Below are 27,115 nucleotides of genomic sequence, written 5' to 3'. Positions count from 1 at the left end.
GTGGACTAACATTAAAAGAGTTTTTTTTTTCCAACTTTACCAAAACCAAGCCAAGCCAAAATATGTTTTTTATATCATGACATGATGCTCAGGTCATTTTAACTTCCAGAGTAATGAGGAGAAACGTTATAAATGCATTGTGTTTATTAAAAAAGTGACGTTTCTTCAAGCATATAAAGTGCATTTGGGGCTCCATTGCTATAAATAGTGTAATAAAAGTAGGATTCATTTCAAATAAATGCTATGATTGCTATAAAATGTGATGAGATGCCTTGGATATCAATCACAATATTGCTAACAGAACAGAAAAGGAGATGTGGTCTTACACACACCCTGTACACAAAATAACAATGCAGTTTATTAAAAAAGAACTATGCCCAAACATTTGGTATTTCTTGGTTTACCAATAAAACTTATGATCATGTCTTGATCAAGTTTATCAAGTCAGTAATATTGCATAGATAGCTTTATTTATTTCAGAGGTATTTGACGTGTTTAATCTGTTCATACTTGCTTACAATATATAACGTAGCAACGGGTTATTTTACTTAATGGAGCAGATGAAGCCTTAAGAAAGGAAACTAAAGTCCAGACGTCACAAGCACGGTCAGATTATTAAAAGTCTTAATATCATATGTAATATGTTAATAATAATAATAATAACTGCATAGTGTGTATCACATTACTATACACAGCAGCCTAATGAAACAATTCCACCGAAAAGTGGTGGATCAGATATCTGAGAAACAAAATGAATGAATCTGATCTAATCCTGTAACAAATGGAAAAGACTGGAATTGGATTTGGAAAAGAAATGTTTACATATAAAGAGATTTTTTTTTTGCTGTAATTGTTAGGATTGATTTTTATTATATTTATACTTTATACTTTTCTTGTATTTTTAATGCTTCTTACATTTTTAAGCTTAAGTTTTTAAAGAAAATTACATCAGATAGGTATCGATATCAACAGAACAAAAGTCTGATACCGCACTGAAAATCTGGGATTTTTTTAAAAATTGGAAATAAACAGAAGATTTTAGGTTTCTCTCTTTAAATGTAAGCAAATGTGTGATATTGAGCATGTTAACTGCTTTGCACAAAAGGTCAGATTTTCCTCATGTCTAATCTCTTCTATTGAAGTGTGTGATCAGACGACACTCTGATGAATTTGATCTAAAATGGATCATTAGGTTTTGCACAAGCTTGTGGAGTCCACAAGCTCGAGTGCACGCTGTCATTGAAGCAAAAAGGGGACGTACCAAATACTAAGAAACTCTGAAATTTATGTAAATATTTCAAAGAGTCTACTTTTCACTCAAGTTGTTGTCAATAATATAATTTGTAATGAAAATTGTTCTATTAAATTACAAAAGAAAGCAAAATAGAAGCATTTTCAATAGTGCTCTGAGACTTTCAGATAGATAGATAGATAGATAGATAGATAGATAGATAGATAGATAGGTATCTACAGTATATACTGACACAAGGTGTATCAGTATAGAGAACATTTCTGCAGTAGAACTGGACTATAATTCTGTAACTGAAATCTTCATTTCAAACATTGCCCTTTCCTGGCTAATTTAATCTCTCCATTCTGATTTGAGGAATTACAGTAAGAATTATATTGGATCTGGATGTTTAATAGACACATTAAACATAATAATCCCCTCATAATGCCACAAACATAACATTATGTGCTATATTTGTTTATTAACTAATTTTTAACTTTAATCACTCATCACACAATTTAACATTTACCTCAAACAAGATATGTTGGGTTAGTTTTGTACTGGAGTTATAATGAGTCTAATTTAGCTAACAATAATGAAAGCTTTATAACAATCGATCATCATACAGCATCAGAAACCACATGAGCAAGTCTATCTGGGATTAATTACCAGCGTTGTGGACTCGAGTCACATGACTTGGACTCGACCTGGACTCGAGTCATAAATTTGCTGACTTTCGACGTGACTTGAGATTATCGAAGACTTGCGACTCGACTTTGACATCGTTGACTTGTGACTTCACTTGGACTCGGTCCCTTTGACTTGGAAAGACTTGATACATTCTCAAAACCAAAGATTAAAAATGACGCATTTATTTTAAATTTATTTTCAGCAAATCACCATCGATCTTTATTTCCAAGGTCAATGTTTATCCAGTCAGACAGCCAATCAACTTACACCTGACAGCTGAAAGACAGCTGAATGTGGAAAGAGCGATCATTCCCTGATGACAGAGGCACTTTTTGGGGTAGCCATGCTCCCAAAGATAGTAGCCTTCACTTACAAAGATTATGTTATTTAAAAGAGTTGCAACATGGAGAACCTGTGGTTCAAGAATATCAGACGCAAAAGCAACAATTTCCAATTTTGTTCACCATTTGAAGTTGCACAAAGCAAATCCCAAAGTAAAGCCAAACCAAATGAGATAGATGGGTACACTTAGTGAAAATAGTGTACGCCTCATCTTTTGAATGGAATTGAATGGAAATTTTTATAGTCATAGTTATGTGTCTTTCAAATACCCATATATTTCCACTGAGTTATAAAGTTTGCCTAGAAATTTTGTCTATAAATTCTGGTCATAAATTTTGTAATGAGCACACTATGACTTGAAACTTAAAGTTAAGGACTTAAATGCCATGACTTGAGACTTACTTGTGACTTACTTGTGAACAATGATTTGGTTCCACCTCTGTTAGTTACCAGTTTTAAGGTGAGTGTGGATGATTTAGGGGTACGTTTTGCACAATGCTAAACTAGAAACATTACTTTTTCTAGTTAGCTTAGTTAATCTAGTTAAATAGCTTCTAAAGAAGCCAGCTTTAGACACCAAAAAAAAAATGCTGGGGAAATATAAGGTTTGTTGTATGTAGGCTATTGAATTAAATGTCAACCTACAACATTTTTATCATTATACTTCTAAATCCTGATAGATTGAAATGTTTTACAATAAATTAAAGTCATGTCAAAAACCTGTGAGGAACCTGTGAGGAAATCTTAAATGTGCATTTGTTGCTATCCTGTATTCTTTCCAGTGATTAAGTCCAGAGCGTTAGCCGTGTCTTGCCTGCCAGAGATTCGAAAAAATATATAAAGAGTATCAGAAATCTCAGAAAATACATTTAAACAGAGCATTTAGTAGATTTTTCCAAGGGTGCATCTTTTCTACTCTTATTTACTTAGAAAAGTGAATGTAGTGTACTTTAATGTGTATTTAAGGTATATAAAGAACATTAAGGGCTTCTTTTGCAACTCTGCAGTAGATTTTCTGAAAAAAAAAAATCCCTTCAAGCCAATTATATTTCTAATCATCCTGATAACATAGCCAATACTGGGCTTAAATGCAGAATAATAAATCAACAATGATTATATTACTTTGGTAATAAGAGCTGTGTTGTGTTCCCCTGATTGATTCTCAAGCTTTTTAATAATAATAATAATAATTTATGTATACATTTGTATCAACCAAAACAACTTTATCATTTCTCCTTGCCAGTCTAAATGCTTGTTCCTCCTCATGCTCATATAAGATAGAAGATCATGATTATCATGGTTATGGCCATGTCAGAAACCTCATCGGAAGCACCAGTGCCTTTATTATTAACACACACAAAGTAATTTATGAATTTATGAATGACCAGTTAGACCGTTTGCTTGTATACCGCATTGGGGTTTGAAGTTTTTCAGCTGGTCGATGAAACCCGGGTTTGGACACGACGCTGGCCTCGATGACTTCACCTGAGAAAACGCATCATCGAATGACTGGCCTTCTCTCCACATCAGGTATCCGATGACCACAGAGACTGACCGAGACACACCGTTGTTACAGTGGACGAGCACTACACCTTTCTGTTAGGAGGAGATAATAGATTAGGGTTGGAGTGTTGTACAGTATACTATATAAATGAAAAAAAACTGGAAGTTGTAAGCAGATATTGCAATTCACCTGTACGAAAATGTCATCTTAGCAATTAAAAATACAGTCAAATTTATCTAGTATTTCTTATTATAAGACTACAGTAAAACAAATATAAGATTATTAAACCTATTTCTGGATATTATTACTCATTTCAAGCTTGTAGATTTCTTATTCTATTGGCAGATAATTTTGCTTCTTTTTAGAAATACATGCTTAAAATGAATAAAATTATCTGCCAATAGAACAAGACTATTTCAAGCTTGAAATGAGTACAAATGGCTTGAAATAGGTTTAATAAACCTACCCTAATAAAATAAAAATATATTTGGAAATACTAGATAAATTGGACTATATTTGAGGTATTTCCATTTGATAAGATTTGATAAGATTTTTGTGTGAGAAAAGCAAGCACTTAGGAATGTAAATCAATATGAACCATAATTGGTGATACTAGTAGGTTTATGCAATACACATCACACTGCTTTATAGACAAAAGCTTTCATTTTTAATGAAATAATTTTAATTTGATGGATTATAATGAGAAATAAAATAGATTAAGATGTTTATTAGGCAATATGTATGTTTAGTGTGCTACAAAATAACCCACTAATTTTTCTACAAACAAAACTTTGCTGATTTTGTGTGTTACCGTTGTGTATTTTTGTTGGCTTCAGTAATTTTAGTCACACATGTTCCTTATACGTTGTATTCAGTCGAAAATGAAATGTGCACAATATTCAATAAGCAAAGACATTTAGTTTCTGAAACTGGCCTTATTAAATGTTGCACTACAGCTACAACTTAGCTAACTAGTAATGAATATTTATATAACACTGTGTTATGTACTAATAATGCTGAGGTAATCAATTTCCGTGCTGCTTTATAGACAGAGGTAAGGTAATTGGTAGCTATGTGTATATAGCTATGTGTATATAGCTATGTGTGAATAGCTATGTGTAGCCTATATATCTATGTGTAGATAGCCACGTGTATATATCTATGTATATATAGCTACATGTATACAGCTACGTGCATACAGCTACGTGTATATAGCTATGTGTATATAGCTACATGTATACAGTATAGCTACATGTATATAGCTAAATGTATATAGCTATGTGTATTTAGTAAAGCTGTAACTTTGTTTTCATTTTGTTTTACTAACTTCAAGACAGATAACAAATAGAATCTGGTAAAGGCACGACTGTTTACAGCTGCTGTAATGTAAGTGATAACAGGAACGTATTGTGCAGATGTTCCACAGCATTAAATGTAACTATAATTTGATTAAAAAATACATTCTTTAATAAGTAAAAATGTGGTATAAGTGGAATAAACACTTTACTGGAAAATAATCAACTTCAAGGTGGTAACAGTGACTCCACTCTGCATCACACCACCCTGCTGTTGATTATTTTCCTATGACAGCATGACCCCAAGTGTTTTATTCATCACTTGTTAACTCAAGTTTAGGGATAATATTATGGCACCAGCGTAGGGCAGAAGTGCATGTAGTAAGAAGTTAATTCCTAAATTGCCAGTCTGTATTCCGACTTCATGATTAACTACGACTTTCGAGAGATGACTTTGTGGGGCAGATTTTGTGCAAAAGATAGATAGATAAATAGATAGATAGATAGATAGATAGATAGAGACTTTATTGATCCAATGGGAAATTGCAGAAAACAAAAGAACAATAAAATTAACACACAAACACAGATGGACTCAGTTATGCACTATTTTCACTTTTCTTTAAATTCTGTATTTCATTCAGAAGTGAATACACACACACAGAACAGAGGCAAAATATGAAAGCTTGAATTTTTGCCTGACATTCTGTGTGTGTGTGTGTGTGTAAAATGTGAATATATTAAGCTAATATTAGATATTTTATTTGAATTTTGACCTTATTTTCATTTGTATATTATTGCATTCACCCAAACCTATTTATTTTTAATTGTCTCTTGATATAATGTGGCATTCTCTTGCAAGTAACAACACATTTCACCTACACAATGCAATCTATTTTATTAGTTGGAAAATTTGTGTGTGTGTGTGTGTGTGTGCGTGTGTGTGTGCTTGAAGACGAGTGCTTGGTTTAATGGTGGTGGTCTAGATGCTACTGAAAAACACCTTCTCTGTCAAGAAATGCATGACTACTTCAAATGCATGAACATAACACAGATCATTTTGATAAATGGACTGGGATGCCAAGAAAATCAAGCCTGTATACTAAGAAATGTTCTTGTTTATGTACTAAGGTTATCTTTTGTATGTAATTCAGGGATGTGTAATTATGGTCCTCTCGGGCTTTCTGTCTACTCAGGGCACTTGATAACATCTCCATCTTGCCTCTCTGACTTGATAAAATAAGTCATCAACTTTAAATACGGTCCTGTGTGTGGATGTGGAGAACACACAAAAATGAGCTTCAGTGCTCATCTTTCCTGCATCCAGGCATATCACTTACACATTATAATGTGCTTTATCATGCTTCATGTAACAAATACTGGACTAATCACTCCTCATGGCAACATTACAAGGTGTAAGGTGAAAGAATGAAAGTTTGGCAGTCTAATGGGAACACGGCTTGATTAAAGTGGCTTGAGTCACTCTATTTTATGGGTTACATGCTCGTTTTACAGAGGATTGGAAACTTATTTCCAGTGGCCATTGTAATCATAAACCCTTTCACGAATTTTGCCTCATGTGGCAGTGTCAGGTTAAGGGTGACTGGCGCTACTATTTGGTAAAGAGGTTGTATGGCAAACAACGGCCCTGGCAGCGATATGATCTTTCTACAACGGCGTCAATAATGCATGGCGAAAACTCAACATATATTATTTAGGCAGCTGTTGGTGAGGATAAGAGCCGTGCTCCATTGGACTGGCTGTCCTGTATCAGATAGGCTGTAAAATCAACACTCAGGAAATTACTTTGGGAAAATGAAACATCCCAATTACACAAGGGCTTTTGTTATGTACCAGGTGTTATATCCTCCTCAGCCATAAAGCTGACATGTGTGTGAAAATTATTCTGTGAGTTAAATCACTTACCTCCGCCTTGGCCTGGTCTATGAACTGTGCGCACTCATGCAGGTGTGATATGATGTCAGTGTCGGGCAGATCCAGTATGCTCAGGGTTTTATAGACGAAGAGATCTGAGAAAGCGTTTTCCACACCGTACGCCACATTCAGTATGTGAGTGACCTGAAGTCAATGGGAATAAAATACTTAATGAGAGCTTAAACATAGACATCAGTGGGGAAAATAGATGTCTAAAATAATAGCTATTCATTTAAAGTGGTTACTGTGAAGAAATAATAATACAAAAGAAATGTGGTACCTTGTACTTCTTTAAAGTGCCAAAGTCATGAGCGGCATCCTGTGAACCTGTAAATGTTTAAATTTCAGTTTGTAAACAGAAAGAACACATATAATAGTATACAGTACAAAATAACCCAAAAAGGTCTTGTTTAAAAAAGCAGACTCTGTTACATTATTTCAAAACCTCTCTATGAACTTCTTTGCTCTCTGGTTGCCTGAAAGAATTTCTTCTAAGGATATGAATATTATTTAAAATACTATTCAAATGTGTTTTCCATTTATCAATTTCACTATTTTTATACCCATGAGACAAGTAAAGTATATATTTGTATTTAAACTGCATGATAGTGTTGTTGCCTCACAGCTCCTGGAGCTCAGGTTTTTGTCTGTGTGGATTTTCTGTGCATGTTCTCCCCACGTCCGTGTGTTTCCTTCGGGTTCTCCGGTTTCTTCCCACCTCTTGTGTGTGTGTGTGTGTGTGTGTGTGGTGTCCTGCGATGGACTGGCATCCCATCTGGGGCCTATTCCCACCTCACTCGCAGGCTCCGGATTGACCACAAACCTGACCAGGATAAAGCGCTTACTGAAAGTGAGCGAGTAATTACATCGTGTACAATATGGTGCAAGCGTCTTATCATATGTGAAAAAATTATGTAAAACAAAGGTGCCTTCAAAATCATAATTAAAATAATTTGCCTTGGCATTTAAAATGGCATAAACTCTCTTAGGTAAAGAACTGTCTCTTGCAGTTTTCTAAGGAAATTGGTTGGTAGGTTGTTCCAGGCTTCTTGGAGAACAATGTTCTCTGCAGGTTAAAAAAAAAAAAAAAAAAAAAAAAAAACAGGCAGTCTTGATAATGTTCTAATCAGAAATGTGGCCCATTACTCAAACTCAAAATCATTATTTGAAAGAAAATAGATTTTTTCCCCCTTTACTGTTCATACAGTGACGCTGTAGGCATAACATAGGCATTTAGGACAAAATTTGTAAAGGTTGTAGAATAATACTTTATAGAGAAAATATACAGTATATTTAAATATAATGTTTATGTATTTATATACGGTACTGGGCAAAAGTCTTAGGCACATGCAAAGAAATGCTGTAGAGCAAAGATGCCTTCAAAAATAATGAAGTTAAATGTTTCTACATAAAAAAAACAATTCTATAAAGAGCAGTAAACAGTAATAAATCAAGCAAAGTCAATATTTGGTGTGATGACATTTTGCTTTAAAAAAAATAATAGGTACAATTAGTGCAGTTTTATAAGGAAATGAGCTGTAAGTGTTACTGAGCATCTTGCAGAAGCAGCCACAGTTCTTCTGGAGACTTTGACTGTCGACTCGCTTCTTATTTTTGCAGCGAAACCCAGCAGCCTTCATTATGTTTTGTTGTCTGAAAAGTGTCTCTTATGTAATCTGCTGCTTTCTTTACTGACGTACAAACATTTTTCTGTAACATTTAATTTTGTCCTGGAAAACTAATGTTTGGAATCTAAAATGTTTTTGTACAGAATCAATAATATAGAAGTCATAAAATAAAAATCTATAACAAAGTTTGCCTAAGACATTTGCACAGTGCTGTAGATGAATGTCATGTAATTATATATTTAAAATAATATATAGAAATAGTAACATTCATTCTAAAAAATAATATAAAGTAGAATTATAGCATAATAATATAGGTAGTCTAGTGTTATTCAGTATGGTGTAGCATTATAGTATATTTGTTGTACTATTATTAAACAAATACAGTTTAAAATAGCATTAAAAAGTATATACAGCATAGAAAATACAGAGTATATAGTATCATTTAAGTATATGATAGAATATACACAGACGAGATTGTTATATGATAGAGTGTTATATGATATATACAGTATACAGTATATAATACAGAGTATAGAGTAGCATTATATACTACAATGTACTGTATACATTATAGGGAATATAAACTTTGGGGGTATTATTATGGAGTATAGAAGAAAGTATTAAAGTATAGAATAGCATTACAGAGTACAGTATATAATTTGCAAAGAATAGAGTAGCTTTATATGGATATATTAGTGGTAGAATATACAGTATGAATCTAAAGTAGAGAGTAACATTACTGTATATAGTATATACAGCATGGGAATATATAGTATAGTTGTAATGTGTGTAAACACAATAACCCATTATCAATACACTCACACATGTGCACACACACACACACACACACACACACAGTGTATACTATACACAGAGCAGAGTAACATTATATAGAATGTACAGTATAGAGTATAATTATATAGTATATGCAGTACAGAGAGTATATAAGTATATAGTATAGCATAAAGTATTAAAGTCTAGAATAGCACTATAGAGTACAGTATACATCCAGAATAGAGTAGCATTATATGAATATAGTAATAGAAAAGACAGTATTGGGTACCTAAACTAGAGAGTAACATTGTACAGTATGTACAGTATAGATTAAAACAGTGTAGCTGTAATGTCTCCATATTGTCATTCCAGTTTATACAGCATTACAGCATACTGTAGATATAATATAGAGTAGTATTTCATACTGCATTTCATGTACACGCAGTATATACAGTATTTGGACTATACAGTATGCAGTATTATTATACAGCATAGTATATAGCATTACGGTACCGATTATATACAGTACAGAGAATATATAGTATGGAGTAGCATTATATACCGCTTATGGTAAAGGGAGTATTATATAATATATACAGCATAGGGACTTTACAGTACGGAGTATTATTATGGAGTATAGCATAGAGTTTTAAAGTCTAATAAAGCATTCTAGAGTACAGTAATAAGTGGTAGAAAATACAGTACTGAGTACCAAACATAGAGTATAGATTATATACAGTATAGATTAATATAGTGTAGTTGTAATGTCCCCATGTCATTATTCCTAAACACCATAACCCATCCTACACAAACACACACACACACACACACACACAGCAGAGTATCACTGTACAATATATGCACTACAGAGAATATATAGTGTAGAGTAGTATTTCATACTACATTTCATGTATATACAGTGTAGGGACTATACAGTATGGAGTGTTATTATGGAGTATAGTATAGAGTATTAAGGTCTAAAATAGCATTATAGTGTACAGTATATAATATGTAAAGTAGCAGTAGGAAAAAAAAATTACAGTATAAATTCATAGTATATACTATATTCAGTATAGAATAATATACTCTAGATGTAATATATCTATGCATATATTATATATTATATGTATATATCTATGTATAATATATTGTAATGTATCTACGTAAAAACCCAGTGACCCATCATCATACACACACACAGACACACACACACATACAAACATAGTATAAAATATGCACAGATTAGTATTACATTAGAGTAGTATATACAGTAGAAAGTATCATAATACAGAATATTCAGTACACCTGAGAAAACTGAAATCAGTAATACATCACCTGTGACATTATGTGCTATAGTCTTACCCAGTAATAAATAAGGTCTAATATATCCCACTTGGAGATCCCAGGTGTTATCCTGAATGTATCCACACGGCGTCTCAGGTTGGACTGTGTCCTCAACCACATGGACAGTGGATCCTTTCCATGTTTCAATAATCCGCCTCCCGCTCAGGGTCGTCACCCGGGTGCATTGCTTTCGCAGGTTGGTTTTGGAGAATGATTTAATTTCTTGGGCGAGTGACTGCATCACGTGTGGACGTGGACTTCAGCAGTGCGAAATATGACAAGCTGCAGTCGTCTAGGTAGCCTGATCCACGGTGTGATCCCTGTTAACTACTGCTCCCGATGGGCACCTGCTTTTCTTACAGCCTGAAAGCTGAGAAGGCTCATTAACTGGACACAAATACCTGATGGACTCAGGACAATAGTGCCACCAAGAGGAGCTCATCACATCAGAGGTCAGAGGTGACCAACCTGAATGATCCTGTACGGTCAGAGACTAGCCGTTTGGTGCAAGTACTAAACCCTGTTGATACTGTCAAAAAAACAAAAATGTGATTTTTTTTTTTATGTCCTAGGTTTCCAACATGTGGTCCAAGAAGGTACTGCAGTGCATCCATGGCCAGATTGTCATATCTGAACTTGTTCAATGCTTGAAACTTTTAAAACCAGTATGTATATTTGGCAGTACTTAACTGTAGTTAAGTACTATTTTAAGCATTAAATACTTGTATCTTTCTCAAGTACAATTACAAGATTAAAAACATACTTTTTATTCCTTACATTTTCATTCTGACCTTTAAAAATAAATATCTGCCTTTAAACACCACCACCACATCTAAAGAAGTGCGTTAAGTTTCGTAAATTAGCCAGTTAAGGTTTGTAATTTAGCTAGTTAAATTAGCTAGCTATTTAAGTTTTGTAAATTAGCTTATTAAATTAGCTAGCTAGTTATGCTTGAAAATTAGCTCTTAAATTAGCTAGCTAGTTAAGTTTTGCAAATTAGTTTGTTAAATTAGCTAGCTAGTTAAGTTTTGCAAATTAGCTTATGAAATTAGCTAACTAGTTAAATTTAACAAATTAGCTTGTTAAATTATCTAGCTAGTTATAAACTTAAATGTATCTTGTTAAAGTAGTTAGGTCTTGTTTTTATTGCTAATGTGCCTTAGGATTCTTTCCAAAAGGGCTATTAAGCTTAAGACAACTAGGAAGCCACATTCTAGATTTGTCTGCATTAGCAGAACATTATTATGACTGACTGCTTAGCGAACTATCTAGTCATGCAGGATCAGGCACAGTGAACTTGTGGTCAGCTCTCTTCACCAAGTAAAAATATTTAAACAAAGCAAATGAAGATGGTTTGTTTACTTTCACTCAAGTAGATATTTGCCTCCATACTCCTACCTTTGGAGGACTAGTGGTTAGGCCTCAGCGCTCCCACTGCTGCTGCCCGGGGTCCGATTCCTGGCCAGGGAACTGACCCCAGTCACTAGGGCTGCACAAGACTGCACTTCCAGTGCCAGTCCCAAGCCCAGATAAAATTGGGGAGGGTTGCGTCAGAAAGGGCATCTGGTGTAAAGACGGTGCCAAATCAAATATGCGGACGAATGATCCACTGTGGTGACCCCTAAAGGGAGCATCCGAAAGAAGAAGAAGAACAACATCAACAATTTCTACCTTTAACGGAGTACCCATACTTTTACTAAAGTATATTTTACTGTATTTTGTCCATCCCGGATATGTAGACTGGTTGTGAAGCAGAGTTTCTAGAACAAATGGAAAAAAAGTCCCTCCTTCCTTTTGGCACCGAATCCATCTGTGGAAGTGGATTTTTTACACTGGTCTATCTGAATAATAAATGAATACACAGAGGGCCTGTCAGGCCTAGATTACAAGCAGATGGAGACACAAGACTGTTCCTTTCCACCACCATAAATCAGATAGAGCAGATTTATCACCAACAGGTAGAAGAGAATCAGAGGAAGAGCAGGGGGTGATATATAGAGTGTAGAGTAGCATTACAGAACATTATAAAGCATGTTATCTCGCATTATATCCATTTTGCACAGTGTGACACAATGTGGGGGAGGGGGTAAAATATTTTTTCATCAGGATCTAATGTTTTTAATGGTCTCCATGAGTTTATCCATTCCTATCCAGTGCAATAACATAAATCTTGCATGTTAATGAAATATTTTCCAGTTCTATATATATAACCATGAGCATTGTGTATCACTATTTTCATGTTTTTTCATTTGCCAAAAACATAAAATGGATGATTGATTGATTACAGCAAACATCACAGAAGTCCATTAGGTCCGATAAATCCCTATTAAACCACAGATTATTACCAAAAGGTCACAATCAGAGACCCCTGGAGTTCATTCAACTACCATTAAACCTCTTTACATTTGTTACAGATTCCGCTGGTTTTATTAAGCATTAATATAATTTACTGAAGGGAAAATGGTTAATGATAAACAACACAACAGCAAAAATGGTTATGAACTACTGTAAACTAAAGATGATTCCTGTTCCCAGTATCGATATCAGGCTGATATCAGCAAAAATGGTGGGTCAGATATTAGAGAAAACATATCAAATATTGGCTCTTAACAAATGGCAAAGACTGATACTTTAATTGTAAAATTAATAATAATAAAAAAAAAACATAATAGTAAAAAAGTAATGAAAAAGTCTATCAATGAAAAAAACCTATGAACGAAGTAATAGTAAAAATAATGGATGTATTTCAGTATATCTTTAAAAACTAATAATCACCCATTTAAATATTTTTAATAGATTGTTCTTGTCAGAATTGAATAGAAAACATTAGACCGTTAGGCCAACTCTCATTTGGTAGAGTTTTTCAGCATCAAATCTTAAAGAAAGAAAGAAAGAAAAAATTAGACTATCAGGCCAACTCCCATTAGGTAGAGTTTTTCAGCATCAAATCTTTAAACAACCAACCAACCAAACAAACAAACAAATAAATAAACACCCATTTAAATATTTTTATAAGATTATTCGTGTCAGAATTGTTAATGGAAAATACTAGACCATTGGGTCAATTCCCATCAGGTAGAGTTTTTCAGCATCAAGTCCTGAAAGAAAGAAAGAAAGAAAGAAAGAAAACAAACAAACAAACAAACAAACAAACACCCATATAAATGTTTTTATTAGATTATCTGTGTCAGAATTGTTAATAGAAAACATCAGACCTTTGGGCCAATTCCCATTAGGTAGAGTTTTTCAACATCAAATCCTTAAACAAAACAAACAACTAAACAAACAAACAAATAAATAAATAAACAAACACCCATTTAAATATTTTTAATTGATTATTCATGTCAGAATTGTTAATGCAAAACACTAGACCACTGGGCCAATTCCCATCAGGTAGAGTTTTTCAGAATCAAGTCCTTAAAGAAAGAAAGAAAGAAAGAAAGAAAGAAAGAAAGCAAACAAACAAACAAATAAACAAACACCCATTTAAATATTTTTTTTATTTTTTTTATTTAAGATTATTTGTGTCAGAATTGTTAATAGAAAACATCAGACCTTTAGGCCAATTCCCATCAGGTAGAGTTTTTCAGCATCAAATCCTTAAAAAAGAAAGAAAGAAACAGCCCTTTAAATATTTTTAATAGATTTTTTCATGTTAGAATTGTAAAGTAAAAAAAAAATTGACTATTAGGCCAGCTCATAAGGCCAGCCATTAGGTAGAGTTTTTCTTCATCAAATCCTAAAACAAGCAAACAAACAAACAAATAAACACCCATTTAAATATTTTTAATAGATTATTTCCATCAGAATTGTTAATAGAAAACATCAGACCATTAGGCCAACTCCCATTAGGTAGAGTTTTTCATCATCAAATCCTTAAACAAAACAAACAAATAAGTAAACAAACACATTTCCCGTGGCTTTATGTAGGGATTTGTTGATGATTTTATTGACAGATGTGTGTAAATGCAGCACTACACCCGTCACAGGAGCGCGTCGTGTTTTAGTGAACAGCGCCTGATTTGAGACACAGCCCTCGCTTTTCCAAATTCCAGGAATTCAAAATGGCGGATGGAAAGTAGAGAGCACTGTGTAGTGAGCGGAGTGCGGTTCGGGACACGGCCCTGCGTTGGTGTTGCAGGAAAAGAAACAGGCTGAGCTTTGATAGACGGGGCAACACCTAGTAAAAGAAGAGAGAGAGAGAGAGGGAGAGTGAGAGAGAGAGAGAGAGAGAGAGAGAGAGAGGCTACAGACGAGCTCGACCAAGCCTTTTAGCCTGTAACATGGGCTTCATTTAAACACTACACCGCAACTGGTTTGTTTATTTTTCTCTCTCTTCTGACACTAAGGAGAAAAGGGGGACATTTTCTCTTCGTCCTGCTTTGGGTTTGAATTAAAATAAAAGAGAAGAGAGAGGAGAAGAGAGAGAGAAAATGTCTCGGGGTGTGCTGCAGCCGAGCCAGCAGAAACTGGCTGAGAAACTCACCATCCTCAATGACCGCGGTATCGGCATGCTCACCCGCATCTACAACATCAAGAAGGTAAAAATCATCCCTGGTTTAATGACATGGCTCCCAAAATGGCTGACTTTATTTTACAGAAACTGATGCTGTGTTTATGTGTGTGTTTGTGTATATACATATATACATACATACCTATATATAAATCCAGAGCTAGCTCGCTAGGTTTAAATCCCTGACATCCTGCTGTCTGCTGTTCGCTTGATCCAAACACGGTCCAAGGAGGCAGAGAAATACAAAAGAAATTAAAAATATATATAAATAAACACTGCGCTCTGTGTGTTGTTATTAATAACCTGGATCAGCTTCATGTAGAACGCGCGAGCCTGCGTTCGGTAGCAGCTAATGCTAGCTCGGATACGCTAATGCTAACACCCGCTAATGCTGTCCAAGCTCAGCTCAAGATTATTGTTTAATAAAGAATTCATCCGTAAAAAAAATAATAAAACACTACTCCTATAATTGTTCTGCATTTATTTAAGTGAATTGAAATTTAAATCACAGTTCCGGACAGATTTAACAAGGGAATGTTGCTTAGCTACGGTAGCTAGGTAGCTAGTGCTAAGTGGCTAATCGCGTATAGCTGCGGGTTGATGGAAGCTAATTTAGTTTCACTGTAGAAGTAAATGTTTTATTATTTTAATACAATAAAAATGTCTATTACATGGATAATAAATCTTTTTCTACATGGATACTACTACTAATAATAATTGTCTGTCAGGAATAATTGTTATTTATACGAATAATAGTTATATTTCCATTGACAGATGTTTGTTTGTTTGTTTGTTTTTTGTTTATTTGACATAATTACACATTACAGGAATAACACAAATGATAAATGTATTAAAATATACGCTATTTATCAAAATAAATGTATAGGGATAATAGTTATGCTATCATTGCCAGAATTTTTGTTAGTTTCTTTCTTTCTTTCTTTCTTTATATTCTTAATTTGACATACTTAAATTACTTAATTATGTAATTATGTTAAAGTAATAATTGCTATTTTATATGGGTAACAGTTACTTGGGACAATTATATAAAGATAATTATTTATTACAAGTATATAATAGCTGTTTAGCAATTTTCTTTCATTTTTGCCCTTTTATTTAATATTTATTAATTTCTCGTGAGGACACAATAGGAATAAAACAGCATAGAGTCAAATTATGTTTGTTTGTTTATTTGTTTGTTTAATTATTTGGTATTTATTTATTTGACATAATTGCGCATTAGAGGGATTATAACAGTGTATTAAAGTAACAGTTGCTATTTTACATGAATAACGGTTATTTGTAAATACCGGAATATTTATGTATTTAACCTTATTAACTATTTATTACGTTACATGATTAATAATTATATTATTATTATATTGCCAGAACTTTCTTTCTTTCTTTTTTTTCTATTTATTAAATTAAATGTATTTATTTACATTTGTTGGTTTGACGTAATTACACATTACAGGAATAAGATGATACATTACTTTTTTAAAGAAATGATAGATATGTCTTTAGAAATATTTATTTATTTATTACAGGAATAATAATCAATTATTATTATTTTTTTTAACACACACAAAAGTAATTGAGTTTTAATTTATTGGGCTGAAAGTGAAAGTAATTTTAATTTATTCATATTTACGAGGACATTTCTGTTGGTGGAATTAGGCTTTCTTTTTCTGTATTATTATTATTATTATTATTGTTATTATTATTATTATTATTATCATTGTTAAGTGTGGTATTGAATGTGAAAGACTCTCTGTAGAGTATTGTGCTGTATCGTCACTTCAGTGCTGTGTGAATGCGTGGGTTTGTGCTCTGTTGTCTCTGCCGGTCTCTGTGTGTGTGTGTGTGTGTGTGTGTGTGTGTGTGTGTGTGTGTGTGTGTGTTACTCTGCGCTGTATATAAATGTCAGTAGAGTAGTGTTAATTGAGCTCTCGTCTGCTGCCTGTTTGGTTCATAAAGAAGATTTTAGGCTTCACAGGTGTTTATTAGAGACTCTGTGGTTTGCTGATGTGGTTTTTTTGTAGCCACTAAAGTCGTGAGTGATGCGGCGTTCAGTGGATTTATATTAAAGATGATTTCATGTCGTCTCTAACAGCTATTCTGACTAACGCTCTTATCGCAGGACCGGACATGAGGCTAAAATGAGTGTGAAGGAGTGTGTGTTAGTCCAGGATTTCCTTTTTCTGCTCCTTATGACCCCTTATGACACAAGTGGGTTTGTTTTGTGTGTGTGTGTGTGTGTGTGTGAATTTAGTTTAGCGGTGGGCAGTGATGTGCATCATAGTCCATAAAGACAATACACAATGTGTATCATGATATTTTTAAATTAAAAACTATAATTTGTGTTAGTTTTTTTAAAGTCACCATTTACAAAAGATATATTTATTTAACAAGGAAATGGAGGCATAATATTTCTTTCTTTCTTTTTTTTTTTTTAAACTTTGTTACAGTGAGTAACAGTAGTCTAGATTTCTAGAAGTCTTGAGAGATGATGATTCCCACGATTTTTAGAAAAATGTCATGATGTTAATGTATCGCGACATTAGCTCTGTCTGGACAGGAATAAATTTACGCGAGGTCCTGGAGTAATTTCCTATTTTACAGCTGCTGCTCCTCTGTGATTTTATTTCCTTCCAGATCAGCCATGTCGGTGTTTTTCTACGTCTTCCTCTTAGAAAATTACAGGCTGAATTACCTTCTGTTTTTCACCAAACTCCACAATCATCTGATAATTTTAGTCCAGATGCACATGTCTGTGATTTTCTCACGTTGGAAATAAAAAAAAAAAAGATGTTTGACTGCGGCTACTTGCTGTGTTTAATTTCGTAGCGTGCGTATCAGAGCCCCTCCTTCAGATATTAAACACTTCCCGAGTCACGAAACGACAATTTTTTCAGTTTTGTTTGCAAATTGTTGCTGAAACTTTGTTTCACTCCAAACTGAAATAAGATCCAGCGTCTCTTCTCTATTCCAGCGCCTCTTTGACTGCTTGGATGCCATGATGTGAGCGGAGCGTGATCACATGACCTCATGATGCAAACATCCGGCTTCGTAGAAAATACAAAATTTTCTCACCGAGGAGACGTGTAAAAGATTTATTACAGACGTCCCCCTGATAAACTAATCCAATCCGAACAGGGCTATAGAAATCTTTTTTCGAGATAACTCATAGAGTACATTGATAGATTTTATTTCACATACATGGACTCTAAATGTTCTCTGATTACCGTGACAGAAAGCGCGAGAGCCGTGCGAGGCGAGATTGAGGAAAGGGGCGGGGCTTCCAGGAAGTGTCTGTTTATATCGGAGATTTTTAAACATCTGCACAAGTCATTCTGGGTTTATATACTGATTTGCTAATCTTGCATTTTATTGGGGAGAAAAATATGGCTCTTTTGGCGTATTATTGAGTGATGACTCAAGTACTAGCGTACTTCGATGACTTTGCAGAGCTGCTGTGCCAAATGTGTAATGTTTGGTAAGTCTGGTAATAATATAATATAATATAATATAAGGAGCGATAAACGACACTGGATATCGTGGGAATGTCATATCATATAGGGAAGATAATATCGTTTTATCGCACAAGCCTGATATCCATCATTTCAGTTTCTTTTTCTCTCGATGTTCTTCACTCCATATATTTGGAAACAACATTCCAGCGCTGTTGTCTGACTCTCACTTTATTTTGCAAATTAATATTAGCAATATCAGACAGATTTTGTATGCTAATATTTTGAAATGTTACTGGGAGTCACATTCAGACAAACCGTGTTCAGATGAATAGGGTACATTTTACCCTGTCCATCTACCTCCACTAAACAAACAAGCGTTGTATCTCAAATCGCAGACTTATGTGCTATTGTAGACTGAGTACTAACACTAACCGGTTTTACTATTACTGTAGGTGTTTGAATTTTTAAAACCTCTCATGTTGCCTTCAAACCCACCGAAAGGTTTGTTTTGCGTACCAGTCTTCTGGATTAGTAAATACTTTGGAACGTAAGATCAGAGTTTTTGATTTGGTGAACTGAAGAGCACGCTGATGATCACACTGACAAACTCCGTCTCTCTATAAAAACTTTCTGTCATCGTCGTGATTGTTGTCATGATCCACATCTCAAATCAAAAACCATCAGTGTACATTTGAAAATATTTACTAATCTAGAAATTCCAGGAGACTGTTGCTCAAAACAGATCTTTCAGTAGGTTTTTAGAGGTTTTTAAAATTCAAACACTAACATGTGTGTGTATGTAGTACATACACATGCATACACATGCATTTTTGAGGCAGAATGTTAGTTTGTTTATTCATTTGGGGACACAGTCACATGGTGCTATATTGCCTCCACAATTTACATTGGTATTGCACCACATGGAGACATAATGTTAATTTCTACGGATGTGACAAGCGACGCATGAAAGTTTATCAGGATACGTGCAGTGACCAATTTGCGTACATGTACACACAGTTAACAGCAAGTTTAATAGCTTTAATAGGTGTGAAAGCTCCAAGCCTAATGTCGGTTGTTCTTGGGCATTTGTGGCCACTTGTAATTTTTGGTGCTGGTCAGTGCAGGGGAAGAGAAATGAAAAGAATCCTGCTGTGCCTTCACGAAAAAGTCTAACCATTTAGTTCATTTAAGTGTAATTTGATGACGGCTCTGCTTTCCAGAACGTTTTGTTACATGCATGAGTGTGTTTTTTTTAAGATTTTAAGAGTGTGTGTTAGATGTTTCCCAGTCCTGCACCTGAAGTACTTTTGGTGTTACAGTTTACGGTAGGTGTGTGTTAGTGTGTTTCCTGCTGTATCTATGATTCAGCACACTTCTTGTGTGTGTATTTTCCAGTCCGTCTCCTTTAGACCCCCTGCACTGCACATTTTAGTGTTTTCCTGATCTGAGGTGGATAAGGTGTGTTAGAGCTGGAAACACATTTCGACTAAAACTTGAAATGTCCAATTTCTCTCAAGTTTCTCTCTAATTTAGTCTTGGCCAGTTCCCAATTACTGCCCAGTTCTCCCCATCGTTCGACAGCTACCAGTCAGGGAGGGTGAAGGCTCTCGCATACTTCCTCAGACACACGAAGCCAGCCAACTGAATCTTTTTGAACTGCTCCTCATGCTGCGTGACGGGAAGGCGTAACACACTCGGAGGAGAGTACTATCTGCCACCTTCCGCACGCATGAGCTCGCAGACAGCCATGATTGACTAGCGATTATCACAGTGATTGACAGGGCAGAGAGAGTATGCCCCTCCCTCCCTGAAAACACGGCCAATTTTGCTCTCTCGGAGTCCCAATCACGGATGGATGCTTTAGACTCCAATAATCGAATCTTTGTAAAAATTCATTCTGTTGTAGAAACCATTGTTTCAGTAAGGAATGAAACACTTTGGGGCATGCTGTTATAGGAAATTGATCAATGCCAGAGTGGTGTGAAGCAGCCTTATGCCAGGCGGAGTTGCGAAGTTGATTATTTTCCTGTAACAGCACTTTGCAAAGTGTTATTCCTCTTATACCACAGCAACTTGCCATCTTTTTGCTAATTAATTACAGAGACATGTCACACTCTTGGGACAGCCGTGAAGCAAGTTAGTTCCTGTTGTCACTGATGTTATAGCACCTACAAACAGTGTTTCCCTCACCAGCCTTTCTTCCCCCTGCCTGCGCCCCTCGTCCCTTGAGTGAGAGTTTTACAAAGCACTGACACTAGAGACTCCTTCCATAAATGCTAAAGAAACATCTCTTCATAGAGCATAAACAGAGCGTAAACGATTGTATACATTTCGTAATCTGTTCATGTCGATTATCCGCCATACAAGTTGCTATAGAAACGATAACGTATTAGAACGAGAGGTTCGAGATGAACATCTGACCAATGAGAAAGGAGAATTCAACAGCACTGTTGTATAATGATGTCTCAGTTTGTAGAGACGTTTCCTGCAGTGTTTAGGTACGTCGATGTTATCTGATTGCTAAATATTAACTCTAATCAGTAGGAATGAGACAGAACTTTGTCGTATTCGAATATTGTGATACGAAGTACTGGCAAGACAAATTTTATTTAACATTTATTATGAGCTCTGACTCTTCTTACCCTCTAGATGGCAGCAGTAGAGGTAGTAGCATACAGAGCGCAACGCTTGCAAGCAGGACCCTCACTTCCTCGAAGTAAACTTACTTAATAGACCAAAAAGTTATGCTAATCAGAAGGAAGTGTTTTATGGCGTTTGTGTCAAACACACACAAACCTGCAGCCTCGTTTCATTTAGCCTGAGTGAACTTGGGGAAAAATAATACCGAAACAGCCCATAGTACACTACTGCTCAACACCTTTGCACTATCCAGAATCCACAGCAGGTCTGTAGTGCAGCCATCTGAAGGGTAGATAGTGTAAAACGCTGTATATATGAGGACTTCGGTTTCTCCAGCTGCCCCGCAGTCTGAAACGTGACTTAAAATCATGAGGAAAAATCTTAAGGGATGAGGAAATATACAAAATAAAACCAGTTAAAAATTGGTAAATGTGACACTCGTGTATTTCAGGTGGATGTCAGAAACACTAGGAACGGTGATGACACGAATTTGGCACAATCTACCACCAAGCATCGTTCCATATTAATAACGTTGCCATGAAATACAATTAGGACACTGAAAAAGATTAAAATAGCATGTTACTAATAGGGGAAAATTACACTTTATATTATAAATCCTGATCTACTTTACTCCCAATACAACGTATTAATATTGCAGTGGTTTGATTTGTTGTCCTTATAAAATAAATTTATTAAAATGTCTGAGTTTATTCATGTCAGTATCGTCTCGTGAATCCTGTATCGTGATGCGTCTCGTATCGTGGCTTTAGTGTATCGTCTCAATGCCTGCCAATCGGTTAGCTTTATTTAATTATGAGTGAGTGAGTGTGTGTGTGTGATTGAATGAGAGTGAGTGTGTGTGTGTGTGTGTGTGTGTGTGTGTGTGATTGAATGAGAGTGAATGTGTGCGTATGTGTGAACAGCCATCTCTGTGCTGCTTTGAAAGGTTTGGTCCTGGATTTGGTCCAGTTTGCTGCATAGAGGGGATTGTGGGACATCGAGCACAGTCTTCTCTGTTAGACTTTCCCATTCACTTTAGGCTAATGTTAGCCCCCTTACACAAACACACACACACGCGTACACACACACACACGCACACACACCTTCTCGCTCTCCCTCATTCCCTCCCTCTCGTCCGTATTCATCTTTTCATTTCTCCCACAAGTGTGTGTTTCCATCAGTAAATTAAAAAAAATATATAATTTCTAAAATCCTGATTTAAAATCATGCAGTAATTGAAAAGACAGTAACTAAGGAACTGTGAAACTTTTTCCTGATCGTCTGAGGTAGAAACGTAGACGCAAAGGTGTGGGTCAGGTCTAATAAAGCCTGGGAACAGACTGAACCTAATGACGACATAGCTTTTTGATTTCAGTGTATTTAGAGAGCGCATATGCAGCAAGGAAAATAAATGAATTTAAGATTATAATCATTACTAAAAAGAAAATGTTTGAGTCTCTCCATGTGTGTACATTTGTTTGGTGCTCTTCTGACTGCATCGTCTTCAGGATTGTCCTTTCAGGATGAAATTTTGTATAAAATAAAGAGTTTCTAAGCTGCACTCTGAGTGACAGATTATATTTAGGGAACACAAGTGCTGACTACCTAGGCAGCCTCTTCTTGAAGGGCTTCTTTACAACGTCCCCAGTAACAGTAAATATTAAATATCACAGTACATCATACAGCTAGGCTAATATAGACTTTCTCTCTCTCAGCAGTCAATTTATATCATTTTAATATGAAAATAAATCCTCTGTATTATCCGCATGCTGTCACGACCCACGTCGGTTAACATAACGTTACATATTTGAATAAATAAAGCAGCGTTGCCTTTTTTATTTTAAAAAGCATGTATGTATTTATTTATTTATTTTCGTACTTCTGATCTGTTCATTCATCAGAGCCAACGCACAAATACTGCATGCTTTCAGCAGTCCTGTTGCTTAGCAACTGGTAGGCCGTGACATCAGCACTGGGAAAAAAAATCACAGCATTTTTTTGTGACGTGTAAGAGTTGGAATTACGATAAGGATTTGGTGTGTGTGTGTGTGTGTGTGTGTGTGTGTGTGAAGCTGAAAAGGAATTCCCAAAAAATCCCAGCCACATGTGTATTAGAGTTGTTTGATTTTTTAAATTTTTTTTTTTTTATGAGATAGGGTTCCTTGTCGTGTGTGTGTGTGTGTGTGTGTGTTTGTAACGCGGTGTGTAGAATTTCACACTGATGGTCACTTTAAATGAGGAGCCACAAATCAGATTGCTGTCAGATAATCGAGTTATGATGGACCGATGCTGAATTAGAGCTTGGCAGTGTGACTACAGGATATCAGTAGCACAATAAATTATGTCACAGTACCAAAATAAAATGTTTTGGGTGTCCTGTTTTACATTATGTTACATTAAACAAGAAAAACAAAGTATTTAAAATGCCCATGAAATGCATTTCCTGAGTTTTGAAGGGCTTGAATCATTTCCACAACAGACAATAGCATTCAAGATCAGCAGTGGCTTAGGAAACCAGCTACATAATACAGCCGAGAGTTTAAATAGAGCTTGTTTTAGGCAGATTTCTTCCAGTTTACCCGCTACATCTTTGTCATGTTCCGCATCTTAGAGCATAGACGTCCAATCACCATCGTGCCGTGGATTATCATCAAGCCACAGCAGTTTGTTCCTCTGGCTTAATTTTTTACTACATGTCCAGTATTTGAGTACATGAATACACTACAGTCACTCTGAAATTAATTATATACATAACTATAATGTTCTATAGTCTCTATAATTTACTTTCATAGGAGCATCGGTACACCTGCTCGTTCATGAAGTTACTCAATCGGCTAATTAACCAATCTGAACCGAAATTTCAGAAACTGCTGATCTCCTGGGATTTTCAAGCACAACCGTCTCTAGGGTTTACACAGAATGGCGTGAAAAACAAAAAACATCCATGATTTTTATGCATCGTGCTGCTGGCACGTGATTGGCTGTTTAGATAATTGCATGAAAGAGCAGGTGTACAGGTGTTCTTATTAAAGTGGCCGGCGGCTGTACTGTATACGTGAGAGACATTTTCGCCGCATTTCCCACCACTACATTGAGTCTGTCACGGAAGGTTGGTGGATGTGATCACGTGCTGATGAGTAGTTACACAATGCACCACAATATTCAACAGTGCAGGGCAGATTGAGCACCATTTAGTCCTCATCACCTGGTATTAACATCCGTCTCGAGTGATCCGATCACAAGTAGACAGCGGAGATGCATAGCTGATCATACCCTGCATTATGAACCCGTCTCCAGTGACCACTTGTGATCGGATTTCATACATCGTTTCGCAGGAGGAAGGCTGTTACGCACGTTTATTACGTCAGACATTTGTTGTCAGCTAGAAACGTCCCACGAAAAGTGCAGTTGCTTTCATCTCTGCTGTTATAGCGTCACCTTTATCCATTAGTCTATAGCGGGAAATCTCTACCAGTCAGTGCGATTTCGCAGTAATTATCTATTTTCCAGCACAGGCAATGAGGCAGTCGATTAGTTGGCATTTGCGTTCACACTATAACGTGGTCGTCTGAATGTGGTTTGAGTGATTGGATCACAATGCATCTCCGAGACACTTTAGGTTAGTTTAGGTTCAACTTTATTGTCATTATCAGACAACGAAAGGCAGTTAGCATCCAACCAATAGTGCAAATAGCAAATGAGTTCAATGAGGTAACAAGGTTATGGTGCAACAAGTTAAGATAACAGTGTACAGGTAAACAGTATGATCCATAGCAGTAATGCAAATGGTAATTAAGTTAAATAAATCAGAATTATGATGCAGTAAGTTGAGATAAACAGTATACAGGTAGAAGTAAACAGCATGATGCATGCAATGTGATACGCTAGATTCATACAGTGGATAAAATGCAGATGTGCAAATAGCAGTCTGATATAAATGGACCCCTTTCACACCCGCACATGGCGCATGTTAACGCCAGGAGTGAACAGGGCCTCGGGAGATTTCTGCAGCACAGTACAGTGAGGATGAACTAAGAAAATCTAAAATAAAGTACATGTACATTTATATTTCTCTGACTGTTAAGCCATTATAGATTAGACTCGATTGAGAGATGAAGGATGGATAAATATACTGATGGCATCAGGATGGATCCGGTACATCCGGAGGGCAGAAGCCGGATCAGGATCACTGGTATCTCAGGAGTAGTGTGTGTGTGTGTGTGTGTGTGTGTGTGTGTGTGTGTGTGTGTGTGTGTGAACACAGATTATTAGGTATGCTCTTGTCCTGTAATGGTTTAAGAAGATGCACATTGTGCACAGAGTTTTAAAACTTAATAACAAATACAAAATAGAAGCATTTTCATTAGTGGTTTCAGAGTTTTGGACCCCATTGAATATAACAGTGGATAGATGGATGGATGGATGGGTGGATGGGTGGATGGGTGGGTCAAGGAAAGGATAAGAGACGAATGGACAAAGGGATAGATGGAGAGGTAGATAGATTGAATAAACGCACATAAAGGGCAATGCACAACACTTCTCCAGGCGCTGCAGTGGCTTTAATGTGCAGCAGGAAGCGGAGAGACTCAGGAAGTCCACGCTTATCTCAGAAAACGGGTGATTCCTCAGAGGATTTCACGCAGAAGGGTGCGTCCTACATGCAACGCTAACTTTATTTCCGGCTTTCACTAATGTACAATAGCGCTGACTTCACTTCACTTCAGACGTGTAATGAACGCTGATCAGTGACTTTTGGATGATGTATAGACCACAAGCGATTTCTGGTTCATGCTTTTATTATTTTTAATCATAGATTTGGTCTGCTGTGTTTCTGAGCTGTTTATGTGCAGATGGTATTCACGAGATTAACACTTGTGCTACATGTTATTTTTGACCAGATTATTCCTTTAATGATCTTCCTGTTTCAGTGCACCTTTGCCAAAGAGTATAAAAAAAGAAACCCGTGCTGATTGATTTTTTTGTAATAAATTGCCCTCAGACTTTTGAAGCAGGTCACATCTTTCACATCTCTGTGCATGTGAGGTGTGGTTGAGTCACAAAATAAATGACATTTTTATTTTATTTGTTCAAATTTTCTCTCACATTGTGTTTTTTGTGGCATTGTTGCATTTTGTTTATTATTATTTTTTTTTTTAAGTTCTTTTAATTATTTTTGTTTAGTTACAGATACGTTGGCTTTGGCCTCATGTTATTGATTTCTTTCCTCGCATGTCATCCTTTCTTTAACAAGATCAAATTCGTTAATCCAGACAGACCCTTTTTATTTTTATTTCTTTATTTTTTCTTATCCGAACGTGGATCCGTAGATGTGCATGGTAGAGAATTTGGAAACGTTTCTGTGTTTTATTGTGTAATTCTCTCTGTTTTCTGTTACACTGCTTCCCCCCCAGCAAGGACAAGTTTGGAAGGTTTGCACAGCTTTTCCACCTTCCTCCCCCCTCTAAAATCTCGTTCCCTCGCTCCTACCTCCCTCGCTCTCTCCGTTCCGTCTCCCTACCCCTTTTCCTGCTTTCCTGCCAGCCTCATGTCCCATGATATCTCTCTCTCTCTCTCTCTCTCTCTCTCTCTCTCTCTCTCTCTCGTTCCGTATGCAACATACACACATACACACAGACACACACACGGCTCTCTTGTTCCCAAACTGCACTACAGATAGACGGCTTTTTTTGTTTTTGTTTGTTGCATATCATCATTTTACTCATCTTTCATTCATATGTCACTTTTATGT

The 27,115-nt window shown here is 35.8% G+C and overlaps 2 protein-coding genes across 5 annotated transcripts in view; one reads left to right on the top strand and one right to left on the bottom strand.

Annotated features, from left to right (window-relative positions):
• Positions 1-1,443: 1,443 nt before the first annotated feature.
• dusp19a (dual specificity phosphatase 19a) lies at positions 1,444-11,179 on the bottom strand. The gene is made up of 4 exons (XM_026912826.3): positions 10,759-11,179; positions 7,275-7,321; positions 6,986-7,138; positions 1,444-3,859 (listed from the first exon to the last, which is right to left on the bottom strand). The coding sequence occupies exons 1-4, from the start codon at positions 10,979-10,981 to the stop codon at positions 3,638-3,640; spliced, it is 645 nt and encodes a 214-aa protein (XP_026768627.2). The 5' UTR covers positions 10,982-11,179; the 3' UTR covers positions 1,444-3,637.
• Positions 11,180-14,823: 3,644 nt separating this feature from the next.
• Positions 14,824-27,115, top strand: part of nckap1 (NCK-associated protein 1) — a 63,126-nt gene continuing 50,834 nt past the window's right edge. For 2 of the 4 annotated variants that reach the window (XM_034304349.2, XM_034304348.2), the window contains exons 1-2: positions 14,824-15,281; positions 26,778-26,795. In XM_034304349.2, the coding sequence (XP_034160240.1) occupies positions 15,174-15,281; positions 26,778-26,795 (126 nt within the window). In that variant the 5' untranslated portion in view covers positions 14,824-15,173. The remainder of the gene's footprint in view (positions 15,282-26,777; positions 26,796-27,115) is intronic. The other 2 variants (XM_034304351.2, XM_034304350.2) reach the window with 1 other exon arrangement.

Source organism: Pangasianodon hypophthalmus, chromosome 5 (assembly GCF_027358585.1).
Source record: "Pangasianodon hypophthalmus isolate fPanHyp1 chromosome 5, fPanHyp1.pri, whole genome shotgun sequence".
NCBI lineage: Eukaryota > Metazoa > Chordata > Actinopteri > Siluriformes > Pangasiidae > Pangasianodon > Pangasianodon hypophthalmus.
This window is presented reverse-complemented; position numbering and strand designations above follow the sequence as displayed.